The sequence below is a fragment of the Megalobrama amblycephala genome, linkage group LG24 (assembly GCF_018812025.1).
Source record: "Megalobrama amblycephala isolate DHTTF-2021 linkage group LG24, ASM1881202v1, whole genome shotgun sequence".
Lineage (NCBI taxonomy): Eukaryota > Metazoa > Chordata > Actinopteri > Cypriniformes > Xenocyprididae > Megalobrama > Megalobrama amblycephala.
The window spans coordinates 23,325,141-23,350,395 of NC_063067.1; the positions used below are offsets into that span (position 1 = coordinate 23,325,141).

Here is a 25,255-nt window from a genome sequence, read left to right on the forward strand (position 1 = left end):
CAGCAGAGTATTAGCTTGCATGCTGAGAGACAGATTGAAAGAGGCAAAGTCAGAGCGTTAGACTTACGAGAGCATGCAGGAAAGCTGTGGTTAATCTGTTCCATAACCTCAGCCAGATCAGAGTTACTGTTAGCACACTGACGGAGAAACTCTTCTGAGAACACACACACAGAATACACTCAACAGATTACTACATAAAGAAGTCAATCAGAGCCCTCAGGATAATCACCCTGCGGTGCATGTGTTTGTACCTGGGAACTCGGGCTGTCCTGCTGTATCCTGATGGAGTGAGCCGGAAGAGGACGTGCCATTTAACTCAGGCTAGAAAGAGGGATAGGCAGGGTTTAAAAACTGATAGTGATACACCTACAAAACTAGTGGTGTGTGATATGTATCGTCTACGATAATATCAAAATTGTTGTTTTAGTGATGTGGAAGCTGACATTATCGAGTAGGTCTGTCACTATGAAAAACAAACAAACAGACCTTGAGAGAGTGAATGCTTTCACTGTGTGATGTAGCCCAGTAGAATGCAGTTAGAAAGACCCTAAAATTCATGTGTTAAGAGTGCTGTTTTCCCAAATATCAGCAAGACTGCAATGCGATATTCATTTAATAAAGAAGAAGTTAATATTGTAAGCTATATCTTAAACAAAATTGTCTGTTTTTGCTCTATTTTCACCAACAAAAGCACTTCTAAACCAAACTGCAGCAAAACTCAGTATCAGCATATCTGAATGAATCAATAATCCATTCAAAAAGACAGACACTTGAACAAAGAGAAGTGAGAAGTCATTACTGCTTATAGTCTTCCTCTAGGTCAAAGCAAGGTGGCCAGAAATGTCAGACTAGAATGACAGTCTTGCCTTTTTGGATATCGAGTTATATTGTGTTTATTTAGCTAAGAGCCTTTGACAAGACCATCTGGACTGTGGTTCAGTGCAGTGAATCAGGCCCTGAGGAGACCCAATAAATTACTGTTACTCTAAATCAGGGCCCATTGAACGCCTGTGCTTGATTCACGACGCTGTTGGCGGCTGCTGGCACTGCCCCTAAGACCATGAAGCCCATTGAAGGATGAAACAATAGCAGGTTTTACAGTGAGGTAGAGCTGGAACTGAACTTGAGACAGGTGAATGTTAGTCTCAGCTTCACAGCCCAGGGACGGTCTGATGCATAATCAAAAAGCACTAAGTGGACAGTTCTTGGCCAGAATAAGGCGCTAGGCTTTAATTCTGATAGTCAGAAGTTTGGCTAAAAAAGATTCAAGCTTCAGTCCAATAAAGCGCTGCAGTAATGACATTTTTGTAGGCCAGCCTTAAAGATAGCATCACCCTGGTTCCCTTGAGAAAAACAAAATAGGATTTTTCATTTGGCTTTCATTTTGGATTGTTGGAGAAAATAAGCTCTGTGATCAACAAAGGTTAATGATTCTTACACATTAACATGTGAATTCAAGTTTTATGAATGGTGAAGCCTAAATACAATCGTCAGTAGGCTATAAATTAACTACACTACGGTCGCTTCTGAAAGACTTCATAAATCTTGTCCAAAGTCATGTAGTGTATTCTAGCTTTCGGAAGGCAGATGTTTGAAACCTCTGATACCCTAAAATACCCCCTAGGTAGACAACTCAGTAGTTTGTGTGTTACCTGATGCAGCAGCTGCCGTAGCCGGTATAGCTGCGATTCCAGCTGCTTGTTATGGTCCTCCAGTATCTGCATGCGGGCCTCCAGTCGTCCCTTGTGCTGTCGCAGGAGTTTAGCTTCAGCTAACAGGTCAGCTTCCTCAGGGGCTCCGCTAACAGCTGTGACTCCTGTGCCGGACTGACCGTGCTGCTGGCGCAACTGTTCGTACTCCCTCTGCAGGGTCCTGGCCATGGACAGACAGAGAGAATGTTTATATGCCATATATGAAGGTGGGTTTCTGGCTGTTTGTTTATTGTGAGTTTGAGTTATGACTGTTGGATGCTGGGCCCGTTCTTTTATGTTCTGGCTTTAAAAGGCAATGAAGAAAAGTGAACCCACAGGGACCCGCAGCCACATTCAGCCTATTGTTAGATAGCTAGAGAACACAGCCCACTGCCAAACACACAACTAAACAGAAGCAAATCACAACCAGACCAATTATGGTGAAGCACTTCCACTGAATAACTGTAACTGTAACATTAACTAAATTAAAAGTGAAACAATTCGTTCTTCTTCTAACAACAAGTGAGCAATTAAACTTAAGGCCCGTTTACGCCGATAACTATAAAGATAACGGTAACTATATCAGCATCCACACCAGGGCACAATAACATGTTTATTATGAGTTTTTCCTCTGTCGCTTTAATGCTCAAGCTCTCTATAGCAGATTCAATGTTTTCATCGATCTTCAGCTGGAAAAAAATGACAAGCTAGTGTCAGAAATGTAAAGTTACATAGTGCTCTGAGTCATTGAGTAACCAGAGTATTTTTTTTTTTAAATATATAAGCGCCATCTGTCAGAGAGTGAAATTGCATTTTCATTGAGTCTGCCATTTTTACACATTGGTCCGAACAGATCGAATTGTCATGTCGAACAATCATGTTGGTGTGAACTGGCCTTAAGACTGCACATATTCACATTGGCTTGACCAACCTGATATACACTTTTTAAATCCTATTTCAGTCTAAGAAACAACATGTAAGAGACAGATCATGACTGATTTTATTGCCGTTTTGAAATATGTTATGAAATGAGTAAGTCTTGCATAGCTGCTCAGAAGTGTTGCAAATATGGCTGCAGAGTGAACTGACTTTCCTTGACAGGGACTTTGCAGCAGATCAATCATCTTAAAGTGTCATGAAACCCCCCTGTTTGTGCACTGGTCGCTCATGCCTCAGATTTGAAAGACTCAAGAAAAGGGCGTGTAAGGCTGTAGAAAAGTGGGAGTGCAAAGGATGGGAAGAGGGGAGACAACAACCAATAAAACACAGGGCCTAAAACAAACTTTTTGCCACACCTGCCAATGGCAGGTGATTTGAGAAAATTTACCAGCTGTAAATATTTTTTTTACCAGCCATGGAACTCTTTTTGCAAAAACAGGCAGTAATGACACCACAATTCCAATTTGGATACCACAACTAAAAGTACTAGCCTACTATACATTTAAAACATAATTAAAGGCGAGTAAACAGTAAAAAACTAAGAACAAATAATCAAATTGCAAGCAATAGCACACAAAAATACAGTAGGCAATATTAGGCTGCTGTCACTTTAAGAGCGAATGCACAGGTCTGATATACTGATACAGTACACATGCCTACAATGTTTACTAGGATACTTGCCGAGATGGACATTTTTTTTTTTTTTTTTAATAATAATTTTGGGTGAATTTGTCCATTCAAGTGCAAAAAGATGTGAAAGAGATCTCGGTTTAGTATTTGCGTGCTGTCTGGCTTTCTGGGTGCACGCTTCACATATGTGCACACAGAAAACTAATTGAATTAATTCCCTTTTGCATCTTCTTACACTTGAATATTCAGATTGGCAAGGCTTAAACTTTTGTGACAATGCAGCGCTGACCCATCAACTGTCCTGAGTGTCGTTCACGTTTGTTTGCATTCATGTTCTCACAACATTGCATTGTTAGAATTCATAAATATGTTACCGGCCAACTGGCGATTAACACCATTTCATATACTTGCCAACACTGATTTTTACTCACATTTGGCACTCGGCAAGTGTTAATTTTAGCCATGCCTACAACACACTCAATACACAAACAGATGAGTAACCTACCTCTGCTCCTCCTCCAGTCGCGCTATGATTCGCTCCAGTTCTCCTCGCTCCTCCCTCTCCACAGCCTGCAGAATCTGGGCGGGGCTCTGGAGCAGGTAGGAGGGGCTTTGAATGTTATGGGCGGGGCTCCTGGAGATGTGAGCGGGGGTTTGGGGCTGGCTGAAGGATGAGCCCTCCCCTCCCAAAGTCTGACAGTACTGCAGGATTAAAGTGTGTTCCTCATCCCTGCAGAACGAGAGAGAGAATGAGTTAGAAACATCCAATGTTTACATTTTCTGACGTAATTATGCAAAACTAGCCACCGCAATGCTGAAGTGTAAAAAAAAAAAAAACTTAAAGTGTCTATGATATTCTGGTATCTAGATACATGAATTTTTTCTTGCCCGCATTCTCCACCAGAAAAATAACAAAATTGCTATAGGAACTGAGAGCGAATCAGACAGAGATGGCTCGTTCAAACTGACCAAGAAGCAGAATTCCACAGAGAGTCAGAGTCAACACCCAGGACCATAAAATTAGAAAATCAGACATCCTTGTGAGACCCCTTTTTGACCTCTTAAAAACGCAGGACTGAAATCCTCTCTAAAACCCACAAAGACTATCTTTAAGCTTCAAAATGCATCAGATCATCCCAAAATGACGCTAAGAGGTCTTATAATCAAATATCATTTCAGTGCATAATTCTACATAATGTCTGTAACCCACACGTTTGACTATCATGTTGTAATCACAAAATGTTTGTCCTTTTTAGTATTTATTAATGGTTCATAGGAAGCATGGAGTGTTTGGTATCAGCATGAATGGTTTTACATTTCTCGAATTATGGTATGAATCAAATCAGTGTAAAATGTATTGTACTTTCATGTCATGATCACAAGTTGGAGTGCTCTATTTAGCCACCAGAGGGCACTCCAACCCAGACTGTTTCTCACTTCTTTTGGACTTCATTTCCCATAAACCACTTCCCGGACTCATTATCCCGTCATTGCTTTCAGCTGTTTTGCGTTTGATCATTTGTGTCTGTCTATTTATACGCTGTTTGTTTCTGCTTTTATCATTGAGGTTTCATTCACGGTCACTGGTTTTTTGTGTTTGTTTTCTGGTGTTGTGCTTTTTGGATTTTGACCCTGCCTGTTCTGGATTACGTTTTGGATTACCCCATTAAAAGCTGCAAATGGACCTTACCTGTTTGTCTCTGTGCCTAACGTGACATTTCATTATAAAATTCATGTCTAAATCATACACTGCTAGAGCGGGAAAGTTAAGAGACCATGAGACTAATAAGATAACATGTAATTCATGTGAGAGGAGAAGAAACAGTTATGCTCTCAACTAAAGATAGTCTAACTGGTCAGAACTCCTCCAAGGGTTGGACAAACATCTGAGCTTAAAAATGAACAAAGATGAGGTTCAGACTACGGGTTAAGACTGGTAGAATGGGTTATGACGGTAAGACCGGACAGCATCATGCAAGCCATCTAACTACTCTCGTCTTAGTTATTTTTCTTTTCTTTCTTTACTTTGTTTGCTTTTCCATTGAGTCTCTCACTTTTTAAAGTTAAGTTTTGCCGCAAAGCTTCAGTCAACAAACTTCAGCCACGAGACTCCGCTTGATTCATCCGCCAACACACCAACTGACTGGCTGCCCAAGTAGTCACTCTAGACGCGAAAAGACTCAACGAACGAGCAAAACAATGAACCTGGGAAATCCCTTTCAGCAAGGATGCCACAGAAGGGAATCCCCATCAACAACACAAACAACAAAAGCAAGAAATGCCTCCAGATTCTAGCTGAACTGGTACACTGATATAAAATGTAATAACCCCACCTACTAAACGACAGAAGGGATAAATTAATGATTGATGGTTCATTCAGATCAGGTCTTATAAAGTGCATATATTGCTAGAAACTTGTGATATTTCACTCTCTAAAACTCATTATTTCCTTTCTTTCTTTCTGCAACTCGTGTGAATGTGTGTGTGCATGTGTTTATGTGTTAGATATTAGTTTTATGAATAGTTCAATAAAGTCTTGTTTGTATTTAAAGAGAATGTGCTTATGAATTTAATGTCTGTTTTATGTTCATTTATGGCACATTCAATTGAGCGCTAGAAGATTCATTTGCTTGGCCGTAAAATAAGTGATTCTTTCAAAATGCCCTATAAACATAATTATTAATTTATTTTAGGTGACTTATTACACATTACTACATGTACTTACTATGTAATAACAGTAAATTATGCATAATTACAGGTAACTAACCCTAAACTAAACCCTAACCCTAACTGTAACTCTATAGTAAGTACATGTAGTTAATTAATATTACTCAGTACTTATTTGAGTAAGAACAATGTAACTATGTCACCTTAAAATAAGTCTCTTTGAGGTAAATTGACCTTGCGTTTGCTTAGAAAAGTAATAGTACACCCCTCCTCAACAAACTGAGGTATTACTCATATTTGTGTAGCATTAACAGTACAAGTTATGCACCAAAGTTTAATATTTTGAGTTAGGGATTTGAACAAACCCCAAACTCCAAGCATGAGTAATAGTCATAGCAAAGCTTGCAGATCTGCTGCCGTCACAGCATGTAAACTGTAACAGACAGAATCATAATTAAGATGTTCTTACACCACAGCGGGATGCAAACGCTGAGATCAGAAAAGCCGACAGGTGAAAGCGAGGCTGACTGTGGAAATAAGAGAGGAGGTTTTGGATGTGTGCTGTCCAAACAGCTGTGTGCACAATGAGTCTCAGGTGTGTGTGTTCACATGCGCTCTGATCCTGAATCCAACACTCATCTGGATGCACACACACAAAGACTAATCAGAGAGATTACATGGGCACTGCATCACAGGGTCCTTGCTAACAACCTGCCAACACCAGCAGATGCTGAATAAACCAACCAGACGCTCTGCAGCACGGCTGGGACACAGCAAACAGAAGTAGATTTGCATTTCCTGGAGGAAAGGTAGCGTTTCCAACACAGCAAAAGCTTGAGCTAAGATGATAGAGTGACACAGGGGATATAAAAGTATTTGGACACATAAGCCACACTTAAAAATGTATGACTTTCACTGCATTACGGAAAAAAATATAATCTGCTAACAAATGCTGCAAAAGCTTTTCTCAGAATTAGCTTCACTTTTCTGAGCCAGACTGGAGCTTTGGTAGTTCTACTTTCAAAAGGGTGATTTTTAGTCTCCTCACGTGTCCCAGCTGAGTAACCGCAGGTGTAGATCATCAGTGTCTTCATTTTCAATATTAATAATCTGTTTTATCATTTCACAAATAAGTTTAACTTTGAATTATTTTGTTTGAAAATTATGCTTGAGTTCAAAATAACATTTGCTTTGATATTTTTATATAATGTAATGACTTTCAGACTTTTTTAAGTGTGGCTTAAATGTCTAACTACTTCTTTGTTTATATACAAATGAATATTGGTTAAATAATGTGTGATTTATATGAAAATTGTTATCAAATATCTGGGTCATGTTGCATTTTAAGTATAATTAAACAGGTAACCCCCCCAATTTTTATTAGCAAATTGCAAAAGAATCTCATTCTCATTATGTCAATGAGTAATACTAATAATAATAAAGATATATTATTTAAATTGCAACTGTAAGTATACATTAAGTTCGAATTTGTTGAAAACATTGAGCACAGAATGTAAGTTATGCTAAGTTTACCAATGAAGCAATATAAAAACAAAAGTTGCAATGAAAAAAAATGTCTTATTTATATGCAAAATAAACTTTTTATTCTAGTCTTTCTATATTTGTTCATGATATTCATGTAATGTAAAATATGAATGTATAATAATTGTAATTTATATCTGAGGAATATCAGTGCAATGCTGTCCTGCAAACACTAAAAAAGAAAAGAAAAAAAACAGAGACATTTGAAAGAAAAGAGGGAGAGATATACTGTAGAGAGATGAAAGAGAAGGCCGAAGAAAGACAGACGTGTGTGCAGGTGTCACGTCTGACTCTACACAGCATCAGTCAAGAGTCTCTGTCCCAGCTGTCACATTCAATCTAACACACCATCACAGGAGAAACTCCCCTGACGACCCCTTCTTCATTTCATATCCGGCAAACCTGTCTGCCTTGCTTTCAGGTTTGATCACTCGAAAGTTTCTTTGGTTTCTTTATTGTAACACTCAGTGATGTTTATTTGAAAAATAACAAACATACACAAATTCTGAAACTGCGTTTGACTGCTCAACAGTCAAGGTTTCACAGCCGCAGATAAACATCCAGACACCCACCTCTCATATTTCAAATAGCTTCAAAATGTGTGTGGGTGAATCTTATGAAAAAAATGGAATTGTTTGCTTAAAAGAAAGTTAGTACTATTATTATTATTATTATTTTTTTTGCATTTAGACAATTAATGACATTTCCATCAGTCACATAGAAAAAATTATCTACCTACAGTACCTACCTATTTTTCTTTTTTAAAAAATCACAAACTATTTATACATAAAAGTAGTGTTTGTTGTTTAACATTTTTTTTTTTTAAATCACAAACTATACATAAAAGAGTAGTGTTTGTTTTTTTTTTTTTTTAACTTTTTTTCTTTCTTTTCATCTTTGGGTGTAATGTGACCTGCACAAGTTTTCATGATATTTCCCCACGCTTGTATGTTCGTGTGACCTTGTTCAGAGTAAACATTAGACTCCATACGGCAGTAATAAAGGAAAATAGTTTCATGTTTGATCTCTAGTGTAGCATCAGAGCAGATTTGAGACTCAGACCTCCCTCTGAGGAGGAAGGCCAAGCAACGGCTTATTAGCTTTGTAATTATCATACGCTTGTTCTGTGAAGGACACCCGCTGAGCTCGCCTCAACTCGTCCAGATCAGTATAAAACAAGCTCTGAAGTCTTTAACGATGTGTGCATGATGTGCCAAACTCTTAAAGGGACATATTCTGCACTTTTGAAGCATTTCAAGTGCACTTAATCAAGGATTCCTGCCCCCAAACACTCATAATTCAGTTAAGTTTCCACCCTCCCACTGACTGAATTAAACCGGCTGTCCAAATGCTACTATACCTTTAAGACTTCTATATGTAAATGACTGGTTAACCTTGTACCGTAAATGACTAGTTCTGACTGACATGTTAATGAGCTCACAGATGTGATGTCATAATCTATGATGATTTCTGAACAGGTTGTTTTTGGGTAGGAGATTTGAGTCAAGATAGCATACATGTACATCATTTCAATTTATGATTATTTCAAAAGAGCAAGATCCTATATTCCATGATATGAATTGGTGGGATGAAAATGGCAAGTGGAACTAGATTTGTTAGGTTTCTAAAGAAAATGTGAGAGGTGTTTGCCCATGTTAAGGCCAGTTCACATTGCACCAACAGACATTAACCAATGCGGACAATCATCAGATTACAGCATGTCACTTTTCCGACATTCCATGACCCGACAAAGGCTGATTGAATAGGTTCAATTGGTGAAAACAAGCACTGACCAATGACAACAAACAGACAGGGGTAACAAACTGATCAGACAAAACCCAATGAACGTGTCTGCTGCCATTGGTCAGCGACTGTTGGTTCAATGTGAATTGGCCTTTAAACTGGTGCATAATGTTGTGAGAGGTTGGTACAATGTCGCTGTTGTGTTCTGAGTGGCTTTAGAGAGTTTATATATGGTTGCTAGGGTGTTCTGGGTGGTTGTTTACTGGTCAAAAGTTCCCTTCTTCAGTGTAAACGTAATAGTGATACTTTCCTCAATAAACCCCATTAGTCAAGTCAAGTCATCTTCATTTGTATAGCTCTTTTTACAATGCAGATTGTTTCAAAGTAGCTTCACAGTGATAATAGGAAAATTAATGGAAAGAGATTATTTTGGCTTTACAGCAGCTCTAGGAAAAAGTTAATATCGAGCTAAAGTAAGTTTTTGATTGAATAACTTCCGTTGTAAAAATCATTAATTATTAACTTAGGGGCCGCTTAAATGACACCTTTTTAACTGAAAACAGAAGACTTTAATGCGTTCTTGCCGTTCATTTACGTGTTTAGTCTATATATATATATGTGTTTGAACGTGTATGTGTGCAGATGCTTAGTCATTAATGAACAAACTTGAATAAAGTTCACCATATTCTTCACAGACACTCAAGACACACTCTTCTTCACTTTTTTGTTACTTCAAAGTTTCTCTTTCCTTATGAAACAATTGTCTCTCTTTCAGGGATGTTCTTCTACTTTCATTTTGTTTGAGCTTTCCAATTTGCCTCTGCCACTCTATGAATCTTTTGTCTTCATTTCTCTTCTTCTAGGCTTTCCAATCCCACTTCCTCATTTCACACAAAGGGTTTTTTTTCAGACAAAAAATTGGAGAAAAACTAAACAATAAAAGAGACTAATTTAAGTCAATAGGAGCTGTCGAAAGGAGCGCGGCTCTCAGCAGTTCCATTAGCAAAACAAAGTCGCAGAGAGTGTGCGACAGAGCCGGAATCACTCGCTGTCTCCTTGTTATCGGCCCATTACTCACTCTATCTGTCTAACATTTCACAACTCCCTTTACTACTGAAACTGATCTCTCAGGACAGGCATCATGTGTTTCCACTGACTGACCAGCCAAAAAATTAAAACTAACTCTTATTACATAAAATGTCCTCAAACAATGCTAGCACATCTTTGGCCCTGTTTCCACCTGGTATTAGATGCGTTTTGGTCGATCGGATCACAAGTAGACGAGGGAGACACATTCCTGTTCACACCTGGTGTTTTAATCCGTCTCTGGGCAGGCAAATGTATGGGCTTTTTCATATTTTTTAATGTAATGGACAAAATAAGCTGAAACATAAAGAGAGCAGTAGCATTCGTTTCTGCTCTGACAGCCACAAGACCGGCTGAACACTGTGAGTGTGTATTTGAAATCAGGAATGGTGAGAGAACATTGTGCTTGGTAGGTTTTTCATCCTCAAACCTCAAACCTCAGGCCTTGGACGGGAGCTTGGGATCACCGTGCCACGTAGAAGCGTTCGGAGGACACAACTGCATCGCAACCGAACGCTCCACAGGGGGTACCCCAGCATACCCCTTAGCCGCCCCGCCATCAAGGGAGGTGAAGGCGGAGGAAGCACCAGAACAGTTTTGGGCAGTTAAAGGTGCCCTCCATGAACTGGTAACCTCCTCATGCACTTCTGGGAAGAAAGGAACCGGTGGGGGGCCCTGGCGTTCACCAGAGCGTGCAGCCCCGAATGAGACGCTGGGTCCCCCAGAAGGGGAGGCAGCAGGCCCACCCGGAAGCTCCACCGGCTGAGATGCCTGGGAGGGGGGCGTGGCCCAAGGAGGCTGACTCGTCGGGTTGTTCCACACCGTGACCCTCAGATCACCCTGGCCTCCAACTGAGATAGCCCCTTCACGAGAAGAGGAACTAGGTTGGGGTGTGGCAGAGGGGACTTGATACTATTTGAGGTAATCGAGTCTCGATCTAAGCATCTTGATGGTCATGTTCCCACAATGAGAACATGAGCCATCCACGAAAGCCACCTCAGCGTGCTGGAAACCCAAACACGTGAGACAGCGATCATGGCCGTCAAGAGGCGCCATATAGCGACCGCACCCAGAAACACACGGGCGGTACGACATCTTTAAAAAGATGCGACCTTAAAACCCGTAAGCTCTTTTAGGAAATGCTCTTTTGGTACTGAAGTGATCAGGGGAAACAGGCAAGGCAGGAACACTGGAATCCGCTGAAACGCGCCGTCACACCAGTACTGCAGAGACTCGTCCTGTAGAACACTCTGCGGTGAAGGCAACGATGTGCTCGGCTCCGAAGCGAAAGCTTGAATGCGAGTTGCTTGCGCTGCTCCTTATATACCCACAGAGTGGGGCGGAGCTTGCGCATGCAAATTCCGCAGACCAAGATACTCTTCGTATCATTGGCTCGTTTTGTTAACACTCAAAGGTGATTGGGCTCTCGGGCGAGACCCCATTTCGTCAGTCTCTGACGTAACGTCAAAGTGACCGACTGAAAGGGAACTTGGGTCTTCAGCCGACAAAGTTTAAATCCTGTCTGGCTAGACCTCTTCCTATAATGTTTAGCGTTAAGTAAGTAGGCGGAGAGTAGATGGTCTTTAGTGTCTGTTTGAACACATTCGACCACATGAGCATTTACACTACGAAAGCAATCCGGTGAATGCGTTTTCAACTACCTTTGGAAGTTTAAAAAAATAAATAATAATGAACGCAATGTACATGACCCTTAAATATATAATTATTCTATATAAATACACTTGGATGGACTATATACATTCATGTGTGTCAAAATACTATACTTTATCTTATATTTATTTATGTTATTTACAATATATTGTGTCATCATTCTTAAACCCCCTAATCTGGATGACTTCAAGTCGACAGATTTAGCCAAAATGAAGTGTGAACTGCTCAGTATGTATTGTAGAAAGCAGTGAATTGTAAATCAGCTACAAAGAAAGGCTCAGTCTGCCTAAATGTACTGAGATTTAACAGATTTAACTGTCCAGACAGATGGACCCAAGAGGAGAATCCTCTCTTCAGAAAGCTCAAAACAGGAACTTGAACAGGTTTGAAGGAAGCACCGGGAATGAAGAAAGCTTTGTATTTGTTCTATTACACTGGAAAGAGGAGAGACAGATCTGGAAAGTGTTCAATCAGAGCGGGAAAGCAGTCTGAAGAACAAGACACTGACAGAAAACCACATCACTGCCTACATCTCCCACAGGACAGAGGGAGAGAACGGAAAGAGAGGCACAAATTGGAGACAAAGCGATCGCATGCTCCCCTTCTCTCTGTGCAGATGAGATTTCACATCAGGCAGCTGCTGTATATCGCCGCAGGGCTGAGACGAGACGAGAGTGAAGAGAGGGAGGGGTAAAGAAGACGTCCCGCTTGTGTCTGTGATTCTGCATCGGCTGCATTGATCAGCTGGAGTGTAAACAGAGTTCATAAGCTCTAAACCCCAGAGCCAACAGGAATGGGAAATGAGAATGCTAACATGAGTATGCATATAAAGAAAGCGAAGGCGAGGACGAAACTGAATGAGAAAGAAAACAGAGGTCAGAACTGTGGCATAGTGGTTAGGGCATGTGGCTGTGCTGCTCGTGGGAAATGCAGGTTCAAAACGATTATGTGTCCTGATCATGTTTCTCCTCTTTCCCCTAAAAATTCTGGTCATAATTAAGTGATTAAGTGCTCTTAATATGCGTTTTTGGATATTACCTTTCATGCAGTATGTAATACAGCTGTTTGTGAATGTAAAAGGTCTGCAAAGTTTCTATGATCAAAGTGCATGACAAATAAAGTAAGTCTCCTAAAAGAAAGAACCGCCAGAAACGAGTCCTCAGTAATTCCAGTCTTACTTTCTGCTCAAACCTATGTAGGTTTGTAACAAGTAGGCCTGTCACGATAACTACTTTTGTTGTGTGATATATTGCACCAGAAATAATTGCGATATGCGATATTATTGTCATTTTAAGACCATTTTATACCACTGAATATATAATCATAATATAACAGCATAATAATGCAAGTAGGCCTGACAACCCAGGTGAAAAAAAAATCATTTCTATAATTTCATTCATTTTAAGTACATTTCTATAAAGGTACTTAAAGGATTAGTCCACTTTCAAATAAAATTTTCCTGATAATTTACTCACCCTCATGTTATTCAATATGTTCATGTCTTTCTTTCTTCAGTCGAAAAGAACTTAAGGTTTTTGATAAAAGCATTTCAGGATTATTCTCCTTATAGTGGACTTCAAGTGGCGTCGTGTTTCGTTCCGTAAGTTGAACAGGGAAGGCGTAGGACATACAGCGTAAGCTTTTTGAAGAATACAGAAAGCGGAAGCACGTGCAAAGGCGATCATTTGTGTTTATAAAGCATATACAGTTGTATTTTTTCAGAAAATGTCTAATCGTTTCCCTAGATAAGACCCTTATTCCTCGTCTGGTATCGTTTAAAGCCCTTTGAAGCTGCACTGAAACTGTCATTTTGACCTTCAACCGTCTGGAGGCCATTGAAGTCCACTATAAGGAGAATAAACCTGGAATGTTTTCATCAAAAACCTTAATTTCTTTTCAACTGAAGAAAGGAAGACATGAACATCTTGGATGACATGGGGGTGAGTAAATTATCAGGAAAATTTTATTTAAAAATTGACTAATCCTTTAAAGTGCTCTATTTTCGCACAATAATTTTGTACTTAATAAATCTTCTTTAGTACTTAAGATAATCTTAGGAACATCTAAGTGTACTCAACTGTGCTATTTTGAGACGCCATGAAATATGAACTAAAATGTGCTTTTAATATACTATCTCTGTATTTAAAAAATGTATTTAGTTACCACTTGTAGCACAGTATGGGTTCAAGTGTACTATAAGTGGCAACTAAATACATTTTTTAAATACAGAGATAGTTTATTAAAAGCACATTTAAGTTCATATTTCAAAGACGCGAGCCCAACAGTCAAACAAACACGTTTCCATGGAAAAACGGCACAGTGGAATGCAAAAACGCGTTCTCTATGAAAACGAACTAGACATTCGCGACTGCCACGTCCTGTGTGAAACTAGCTGTGAGCGTGCACCATTTCACGCTGTCATGTTTATATTTGCACCAGTGGATTGCATTTGCACTTATTCTTCCAAACTGTCTGTAGTTGTCAAGAAAACACTATAACGACTCGAATGGTGCATTTTTCCACCTGTCGATGTCAGCTCTGTATGAAGGAGCTGCCTGAGCCCCGCTTTCGCCTCGAAGAGCTGACGAGATGACAGAGGCAGCACGATCGGCAAAATGTCGGTGACATTTATTTTTGTATAAACATAATGCGTGACCAAAAAATGATCAAGGTCATGTCCATATATCGTGCGATAAGTCGATATAACGACTATCGCGACACTCCTAGTAACAAATTTGCATAATGCCAGCTTATGGTTTTCATTGGCTGCCTATGAACAACGTCTAAGAGTTTTTGTTTTTTTATTGACATGTCACGAAAAATACTGTTCTGCGTTACCACAGGAAATCCTCTTTGATGCACTTCAAAAGGATGAGGACTCGAATTGAGAGAGTAAAACCGGCACTATTGTTACTGTTCGTATCACTGTGTATCAAATTCAGATATGGTAATGGCCGTTTGGTTTTCCTCACACGCTGTAAGCGGTTGACCAATCACAACAGACTAGTCTATCTGACCAATCAGAGCAGAGTAGACCAAAAAAGGAAGCAATGTTGACATGGTGCAGTGGTCAGTACACATGAACATATGGTTTGAATCCAGCCCTGATCCCATTCCCTCTCTTTTCCAATGATTATTTCTTGTCAAACTCTAGAACAGCTGTAGAATAGAAATGAGGCAAATGCCCCAAAATTAAATAAATAATAATAACAATAAAACCAAGCAAGTGAGTTTAATGGCATTTTCAAGTGGGAAATCTTCCCTCCTGCACTCAATTAAACCCAACAAATAATGCCATTACACACCAATCCATCACAAACATTGTAATGAAAACACACTCACTTCTCTCTCTACATCTCAGACACACACACACACACACACACACACACACACAAGCAAATATATGATGTTGAAGAGTGTGCTAATGCATTAGGTACAGAGATAAACAAGGTGTTAGCGGGACACCAGGAGGAATGGAATTAGTTCCATCTACTTAGAGCGATCTGAGGGAAAAACACAGAAAGAGAGAGAGGGAAGAGAAAGAGACAGCAGAAGTAATTAGATTTATGAGGGATGCTAATAAGATTATTTTAACACCACTTTACAAACTGTCAGCAAACAGAAACTCGCTATTTACACAGTGGTAAAGTCACAATACATTCATTTTTTCCCGTCCTGGTAAAACTGACCACCATCTGACAATCTTCATTAATGTCATAGTTGCAATGCTGATGAAACCGTGTGCAACCACACACACACACACACACACACACACACACACACACACACACACACACACACACACACACACACACACACACACACACTCTCAATGGGAAACGTGCTCTGACAGGACAAACCTGCAGGTAGAGTTTGAGGAACAAGAGGACGATTGCTCATTACAAGTCAGGACGTCTATCATCGGCTTTGAACAATTTGAAGAGTTTTTCCGGCAATCTGTTTTTTCACTGTTATACGGTAGGGGCCACTATTACACATCTTCTGAAATAATACAGAATCTCTGGATCAAAACACAAGTGAAGAAGAAGCAGAAACAAGTGATAGAAGAATTGCTTATATGCATGTATTCTAATGCAATCATCAATTGTTCAACAGCATATTAATAAAAACTTCCTAACGTTACTGAATAAAATATCGACCCAGGAGAGATATAGGACTGTGAAGCTTTGATGGATGTGATTTAACTCCATCTTTGTTTTGATGATTGTTCGGAATTGATCCGGACAATTCTTTGACAAAAACTTTTTTCTCAGCTTTTTGTCCAAAATAAATATTCAGATATTCATACAACAAAATATTCTGCATTGGGACCATGACATTTTTGATGAAAAAATTTCATTTTGATGAAAAAAAAAAAAAAAAAAAAATAAAAAATAAAAAACACTGGTGGGGAAAGAGTTAAATGAGTGTGTTTGTGGGGGTTGGTTTACTTAACTACACTTTGGGTTTAAATTTATCCCCAGAATTGTGCTAAATCTGACAAAACTACCTTTGGAGACATCTTCAAGGGTAAAATGAACACATGCACATGATATATTGGCAGAAATTACAGATTTTTAAATGTATCTTTTAATATGTATCGTTGATATTGGATATTTAAAGGTGCCCTAGAACTTTTTTAAAAAAAGATGTAATATAAGTCTAAGGTGTCCCCTGAATGTGTCTGTGAAGTTTAGCTCAAAATACCCCATAGATTTTTTTAAATTCATTTTTTTAACTGCCCATTTTGGGGCATAATTAGAAATGAGCCAATTCAGGGTGTGTGGCCCTTTAAATCTGGTGCTCCACACCCCAAGAGCTCGTGCTTGCCTTAAACAACATTAAAAAAGTTCACACAGCTAATATAAACCTCAAAATGGATCTTTACAAAGTGTTCGTCATGCAGCATGTCTAATCGCGTAAGTACAGTGTTTATTTTGATGTTTACATTGATTCTGAATGAGTTTGAGGCTATGCTCCGTGGCTAACGGCTAATGCTACACTGTTGGAGAGATTTATAAAGAATGAAGTTGTGTTTATGCATTATACAGACTGCAAGTGTTTAAAAATTAAAATAGCGACGGCTCTTGTCTCCGGGAATACAGTAAGAAACGATGGTAACTTTAACCACATTTAACAGTACATTAGCAACATGCTAATGAAACATTTAGAAAGACAATTTACAAATATTACAAAAAATATCATGGATCATGTCAGTTATTATTGCTCCATCTGCCATTTTTTACTATTGTCCTTGCTTGCTTACCTAGTCTGTTGATTCAACTGTGCACAGATCCAGACGTACTGGCCTTGTCTAATGCCTTTCATAATGTTGGGAACATGGGCTGGCATATGCAAATATTGGGGGCATACATATTAATGATCCCGACTGTTACGTAACAGTCGGTGTTATGTTGAGATTCGCCTGTTCTTCTGAGGTCTTTTAAACAAATGAGATTTATATAAGAAGGAGGAAACAATGGAGTTTGAGACTCACTGTATGTCATTTCCATGTACTGAACTCTTGTTATTTCAACTATGCCAAGGTAAATTCAATTTTTGAATCAAGGGCACCTTTAATTATGCTGGTTTATCCTATTTTCACATTTAGATCTACAAAATGTAACACTGACTTAAAGTTCCTTAATATTAAAAAAATAAATTTGATACTATAAAATAAAATTAAAAATAAATACTTTAATAACATCTTAAGCAAATCTCAAAATGTATATCCATTTTTCATTTTGTACATCCTTATCTTGTGATCCCTAAATACAATTGTAGCCGTTAAAACAAAAGATTTCAGGTTTTTTTTAAATTTTATTGTATTTTATTTACTACGCATTTTAACACGGACTATTTATTGGTTTATCTGCAGAATGTGACAATAACCTGAACATCCCTAGTAGAAAGTGTTGTTATTGTGTTTTATAATTAAAATCATTTTCATGTATTTAAATAAAGCATAAATAAAACAAAATAATAAAAATAACAAAAGTGTAAATTTACTAAAACTTACATTAAAATTTATAATGAAAACTGAAAATCTAAAAATAAAAGCTAATTCAAACATCAATCTTTAAAATAATAAATAAACCCGATTCCTAGTAAAATGATACATAAAGGCCTGGTTTCACAACCAGGTATGTATGTGTGTGTGTGTGTGTGTGATTGTTTTCTTTGTGAGACTGTGTGCTCTTTAGTAATGTACTTCATAGGAGCTGACTCTGTGTGTGTGTGTGTGTGTGTGTGTGTGTGTGTGTGTGTGTGTGTGTGTGTGTGTGTGTGTGTGTGTGTGTGACCATCCACTTGGGTCCAGAGCTGCAAGGCTTTTTGTGAACTAGATTCCAAGCACCCTACGCTGCCTCTGTCACTGCATTGATACTTCTAGTAATAAGTTTCCTTTAAAACAATCCTTTAAAAGAGGACAGAAGTCACGGGCAACATGAAGCCATGCGTACATGCGTATGTGAGAGTGAATGAATGTGTGTGCATGTGGAACGCTAGTGGAAGTTCATTTCTTTGATAAAAATCAGCAGCGCGTCTGATTCCTCTCACCGCTGCCCTCCGTCCATCTATTTCTGTTCATTCTTTTCATTTCTTTCATCACGCAGAGAAATGAAACATCAGAAGTCCCTCACTGATCCCAACCTTACAGGGGTCAGATGATGGAAAACAGGACGTCTTTGTGCCTTTTTTGAAATAGAGACATTCACAACTCAAAACTCCCCCTCGGTACACAAAGACCATGTATTGAGACTAAACTGCAAAACTCTCATTCAGAAATCAGTATTTTTTTTTGGTATAACCACCATTGTTTTATTAAAATAATTTTAACTCTTTTGTGAATGTCTCGAACTACACGTTGTCTGAGTGAGTCAGATGTTATTCTCTCTGAAGGATTCAGTGACACTGATTTAAACTGATTAGTTGCAAATTATTGAGACTTTTTGAGTGATTTATTAAAACAACAAGAGTCATTTGTGTGTGAATCAGATAAAACACAATACAACACATGTTGTCTATATGTATTATTATATCATATTATATCATCATCACATGTGATTCGACTAAAAACTCGACCAATCGTAGTAGAGGTCATTTACAAACAAATGTCTTAAAGGTACAGCAGCAAATTCAGCTTTTTTTAATTTAAAGTCCAGGAGAGAGGGTAAGAAACTGAGAAACCTTGACTCACATTTCACAGACTCACTGTTTGAATAGGAGTCTATTTCATACTCGTCTTTCTCTATAACACTATCTCTCCATATCTCTTGGTCTCTCTATTTGAATCTCTGTCAGCACTGAGACCTGAAGGATCTGATTCAGACTCCACTTGCACCAAAGCAAATAAGAAAGATGTCTGCATTTATATGGGTCATTACTGTGGAAAGTCAAACTGCAGGAGACAATCTCCTAATTCACACATGAAACCAGTTAAATTGCTCTGTAAAACGCTCCTTCTTTCCAACTTATTCCCATGCATTTATAATTAGCAAACAAAAACCTATCGCACACGAATGGCCCAAATCAAAACTACAGCAGGACAGTTCGGTATTTAAAGGAATATTCCACCCAAAAATGAATGATGTATGAAGTAGGCATAGCATAAGCTTAGGTGAGAATTGATAAACAAAGAAGCACAGAAGATTCAGCAAAACAAAACACCGGTCACAAATTAGAAGTATAAAACAAGAAGTTAAGGAAAAATGTCAGAGGATTATGATATAAGAGAAGAGGAGATACATTGGGTCAGAGGTCACTCTTCTGCCAGAACTCGAACGAGCAGATGGCTGTTGCCAGAAGGAATTGATTATAGTTTATAAAGTTTTAAATATAATTTTTATTTTTTTTTACAAAAACCCATCGCTTTGCTTCAGAAGGCCTTTATTAACCCCCTGAAGCCGTATGGTTTACTTTTATGATGGGTGGATGTGTTTTTTGGGCTTCAGGATCTCAGACACTATTCAATGCCATTATAAAGCTCGGAAGAGCCAGGATATTTTTTAATATAACTCTGATTGTATTCGTCTGAAAGAAGATAGTCATATACACCTAGGATGGCTTGAGGGTGAGTAAATCATGGGATAATTTTCATTTTTGGGTGAACTATTCCTTTAAGCGCAATAGATATAATGAGCAATTCAAATGACAAATAGCTCCCTCTTGCGACAACTGTTATTCTAATAACAAACAAATGCAATACAAAATAAAAATAGAAATAAACATTACATTAAATCCTTGATCGCAGCAAATATTAATCTAAACAACAGAAACAGGGTATTAAGCAAACATGTAAATGCTACCATAGTTTATTTTCATTTGAATAACTTGTTTAACCTGTTCAATTTCTCATTAATGCAATTATCTAATCAACCAATCACATGGCAGTTGCTTCAATGCATTTAGGGGTGTGGTCCTGGTCAAGACAATCTCCTGAACTCCAAACTGAATGTCAGAATGGGAAAGAAAGGTGATTTAAGCAATTCTGTGGCATGGTTGTTGGTGCCAGACGGGCCGGTCTGAGTATTTCACAATCTGCTCAGTTACTGGGATTTTCACGCACAACCATTTCTAGGGTTTACAAAGAATGGTTTGAAAAGGGAAAAACATCCAGTATGCGGCAGTCCTGTGGGCGAAAATGCCTTGTTGATCCTAGAGGTCAGAGGAGAATGGGCCGACTGATTCAAGCTGATAGAAGAGCAACTTTGACTGAAATAACCACTCGTTACAACCCAGGTATGCAGCAAAGCATTTGTGAAGCCACAACACGCACAACCTTGAGGCGGATGGGCTACAACAGCAGAAGACCCCACCGGGTACCACTCATCTCCACTACAAATAGGAAAAAGAGGCTACAATTTGCACAAGCTCACCAAAATTGGACAGTTGAAGACTGGAAAAATGTTGCCTGGTCTGATGAGTCTCGATTTCTGTTGAGACATTCAGATGGTAGAGTCAGAATTTGGCGTAAACAGAATGAGAACATGGATCCATCATGCCTTGTTACCACTGTGCAGGCTGGTGGTGGTGGTGTAATGGTGTGGGGGATGTTTTCTTGGCACACTTTAGGCCCCTTAGTGCCAATTGGGCATCGTTTAAATGCCACGGCCTACCTGAGCATTGTTTCTGACCATGTCCATCCCTTTATGACCACCATATACCCATCCTCTGATGGCTACTTCCAGCAGGATAATGCACCATGTCACAAAGCTCGAATCATTTCAAATTGGTTTCTTGAACATGACAATGAGTTCACTGTACTAAAATGGCCCCCCCAGTCACCAGATCTCAACCCAATAGAGCATCTTTGGGATGTGGTGGAACGGGAGCTTCGTGCCCTGGATGTGCATCCCACAAATCTCCATCAACTGCAAGATGCTATCCTATCAATATGGGCCAACATTTCTAAAGAATGCTTTCAGCACCTTGTTGAATCAATGCCACGTAGAATTAAGGCAGTTCTGAAGGCGAAAGGGGGTCAAACACAGTATTAGTATGGTGTTCCTAATAATCCTTTAGGTGAGTGTATTTCATTATATTATTATTATTATTATTTTTTTTTAAATCACATTTTATTATTTCAATTATTTTATAATTATTTAATTAATTATTAATTTAATGTTGACAGATGAACTCAAAGTCTTCTCAGAACATCCTAACCTTGAACGTTTGAAACATTATGACTATATGTTACAGCTTTTTTCATGCGTGACATAAAACACAACTTTTCCCAATTCCTTGAGCTGATTCACCAGAATTTCACCAATATATTCAGTTGAAACATAGCCTCGAAATGAAAACACACAACAAAAAACAAAAACAAAACTGTTAGACTCAGGATAAAGACTACACTATGTGTATATTTGGAGACTCACATGCTTCCAGTGGCCGAGCTGCTGTCGGTGGGCAGAGAGCCGTTGGAGCGCTCCATCTGGGCCAACCTGAACGAACAGAGATCGAGACCAATATGAGACCAACCTGACAGTATTATAGTTTTTAATAGCATTAAAAGGATGCAGGGTATGGATTTGTGTACTTCCAAGGCTCCATCATGGCTGAGAATGTTTATTTATGTACTGAGTGATCAATGAGAATATAAAACTGTAAAACTGTAAACTCAAGATGTGCCCCCAAATTCTGAATAATGGATTGCAGATAGTGCTAGAGTAAAGAGCTTTACTTTCACACACGCACACTCTCAGGACTGAAGACTTGTCCCGATGGATTACAGTCTCATTGAGTTCCTATAATGGGATAGAGGCTTCAGTCGTAGTCTATATTCACAATCCCATAATAACTGCCTGTGTGTGTGATAGTGACATTGAGAGAATCTAGCTGACGGTGAAAATCCATTTTCGAGTCTTTATGGGTAGAAGGTCAGCACTGGAGGCAGTTGATGCATTTGTGCATGCGTAGTATGTTTTTTCTTTTTTTCTTTGAGCAGGTGTAAATCGAATTGATACGCGCCTAATATACTCTATGTGGCACCAGATTAAATTGGCTTCGGCAGAGAGCCAGAGGTCTAACGGGCACGTGTGCATTTATACTGCTCATCTGTCACCGCTTTCATATTTCTGACCCTGTGGTGATGCATTGTAACAGCGCGAGGACAGCTGATCTCATGCTGCCTTCATGTCATGACGGAAGTACTGGAATTACTAATGCTAATGAATGTCAGAGAACATGAAAGTATTCAGAAATTACAAAAAAATATTAGTACTTTAGTCATTGTCAATTAAAGAGAAATTAAATAATTTATTATTAGTTACGTCATAATAACGTAATGCTGCAGTATGCAGAGAAGGAGAGCAGAGGACTTTTTTTTTTTTTTTTTGAATGAATGGATGCTTCACTACACTGAATAAAACCCACTTTTGTGGGAAAATAACTAATTTAATGAATCGACAGCTTAATCTTTAACATGTTTGCCATTAAACATTTGTTTTGGATTGATTTACTTTCAGAGTTTACACCGAAAATAAAATGCTGTTTTATAAGCGAAGTAGCAATTGACCCTTCGCAAAGACCCGCCCCCCTTAGTTACTGTTGCTTTATTGGACAAGCTGTGGCGCCGTGATGAAAAATACATTGCAGAGCAAAGAGGACACTGATAACACGTCGACAGACAAGACAGAGCAGGTTACTTATGATATTAAACAAAGTCCCAGCTTTCAAACTGTGTAATTTTTTTAAGAAATTCGAACAGTAAAAAACGTTTTGTGGCTCTTTAATGTGTCGTGACAGATTGCTGTAGCGCCTCAGCTCAAGCGGCTCGTGAACCAATCATCTCTTCCTACTAGTTCATTTATAGCATCAAATAAACATGAATGAACATAAGAATGTTGTTTCAAACACGGAAAGACGTCAATACACACCATTTTTCAAGTTTAAGTCCACAGAGGTTAATCTTCTAACTCCTAACTGCTTTGTTGGACAAAATGTCGGATTCGTGTTATTATTGGTTAGATCGCTTGTCAATCAAACTGCAGGCGAAGGGTCAATTGCGCAACAGGTGTGATTCACTTTTCTTTCATTTCTTTGTACACCCCTGCTATAGTAAGCACATGTAGTTAATTAATATTCCACATGTGCTTTTTTGTGTAATTACACTAACAACGTCACTAAAGTGTAACCCGTTTTTCACAGCAAATACAGATACATGCTACATACATTAAATTAATTTCATTATTTGATATTTAAATGATTGATAGCCCTAGTTTTCACTAGACAGACATCTGTAAGTATTGTACTTCTAAAATGACAGGGATGCAGCCTGACATCAGTGTGGTTTGTGTACTGTGAGATATACTGACCTGCTGGCGTACTTCCCTATCTGTGAGTGCGTGTCATCATGAGGGAGTTGTGGAGACGGAGACAGCCTACAAACAAAAACACAAGCATAAACAAAAACACACTCAAAAATACATCAACGACAAACATGGTTCTAAACATGAAATGTGTCTGATGATCTACAGCGAAGGCCATGTGTTACTGGGACGGACAAACTGAGGAAGAAGGTTAGACAAAAAACAAAAAAAAAAAAAAAAAAAGAGTTCTAAAAAATAAAAGGGGATGGAGGGGGACGTGCAGGTGGATCTGCCATTCCGTGCGTGCATTGATGTGAGCAGCATGCTGTACTGATGGCTGACTGCAGATACTCACTCATACTGCTCCGGACACATGCTGATGAGAGTGACCGGACTGCAGGAGGGAGAAAGAAAAACAAGAACAAGGGGAAGGAGGGGGAGTAGGGGGTAGGGGGAGGAAGGAACAGATTTTTTAAGGTCAGAGGTCACACAATGTCCAGACAACAAAAGCCGCGCTTCCACTGAAATTACCCGGAATTTTTCCCAGGAACTTTTTTTCCCCAGACCTGTTGCTGTCTGCATTTCCATTGTGGTCTAAATTACCATGTAGATTAGGCAAATTAATCCAGCGTAGGACTGACGGAGGGCTGACGGAGGGCTATGTGCGACTTTCCAGTTCCTGCTGGATTTTCCTCCGCTCTTACTGCACACACCGCAACAGGGTTAAAAAATGGTGCGTGGAGTCAACCAATCAAAATGCTGTGTGAACTCAACCAATCTGCATGTTCAGCACCCAAGTCCCACCCCCGAAAGTTCCTGAACTTTGAAAAAGTACTACCTCGTGAGCAGGGACCTTCTGAGGGGGACATTTTTACTGGAACATTTAGACACTGGTTCCTGCGGTCGAAACACACCGAATACCACACCAAATCCCCTAGTTCCTGGAGAAAGTTCCTGCAGTGAAAACACGGCTAAAGATGTGGATGTGTCCTGGCTGAAATACTCCTCCATTACTGTAGGGGGCAGCGCAGAATATTGAGATTTCTGCAATTCTGGATTCATAGAATGATTACTAATGTGTTACTCAAAAATCAAAAGTTTCACCATCATTTACTCTCTGTCATGTCATTTCAAACATGAATTACTTCTTAAAGGTGCCCTAGATTATGTTTTTAAAAGATGTAATATAAGTCTAAGGTGTCCCCTGAATGTGTCTGTGAAGTTTCAGATCAAAATACCCCATAGATTTTTTTTTATTATTTTTTTAACTGCCTATATTGGGGCATCATTATAAACGCGCCGATTTTATGCTGCGGCCCCTTTAAATCCCGTGGTCCACGCCCACAGAGCTCGCGCTTGCCTTGAACAGTGCCTTAAAGTTTACACAGCTAATATAACCCTCAAAATGGATCTTTACAAAGTGTTCGTCATGCATGCGGCATGCATGCATCGGATTATGTGAGTATTGTATACTGT

The 25,255-nt window shown here is 39.0% G+C and overlaps 1 protein-coding gene across 1 annotated transcript in view; it reads right to left on the reverse strand.

Annotated features, from left to right (window-relative positions):
- utrn (utrophin) overlaps positions 1-25,255 on the reverse strand; it is a 278,999-nt gene that overhangs the window by 8,228 nt on the left and 245,516 nt on the right. Inside the window, 7 exon segments of the mRNA XM_048177425.1 lie at positions 68-154; positions 252-321; positions 1,653-1,872; positions 3,766-3,990; positions 21,848-21,913; positions 23,786-23,851; positions 24,135-24,173. Of these exon segments, the coding sequence (XP_048033382.1) occupies positions 68-154; positions 252-321; positions 1,653-1,872; positions 3,766-3,990; positions 21,848-21,913; positions 23,786-23,851; positions 24,135-24,173 (773 nt within the window).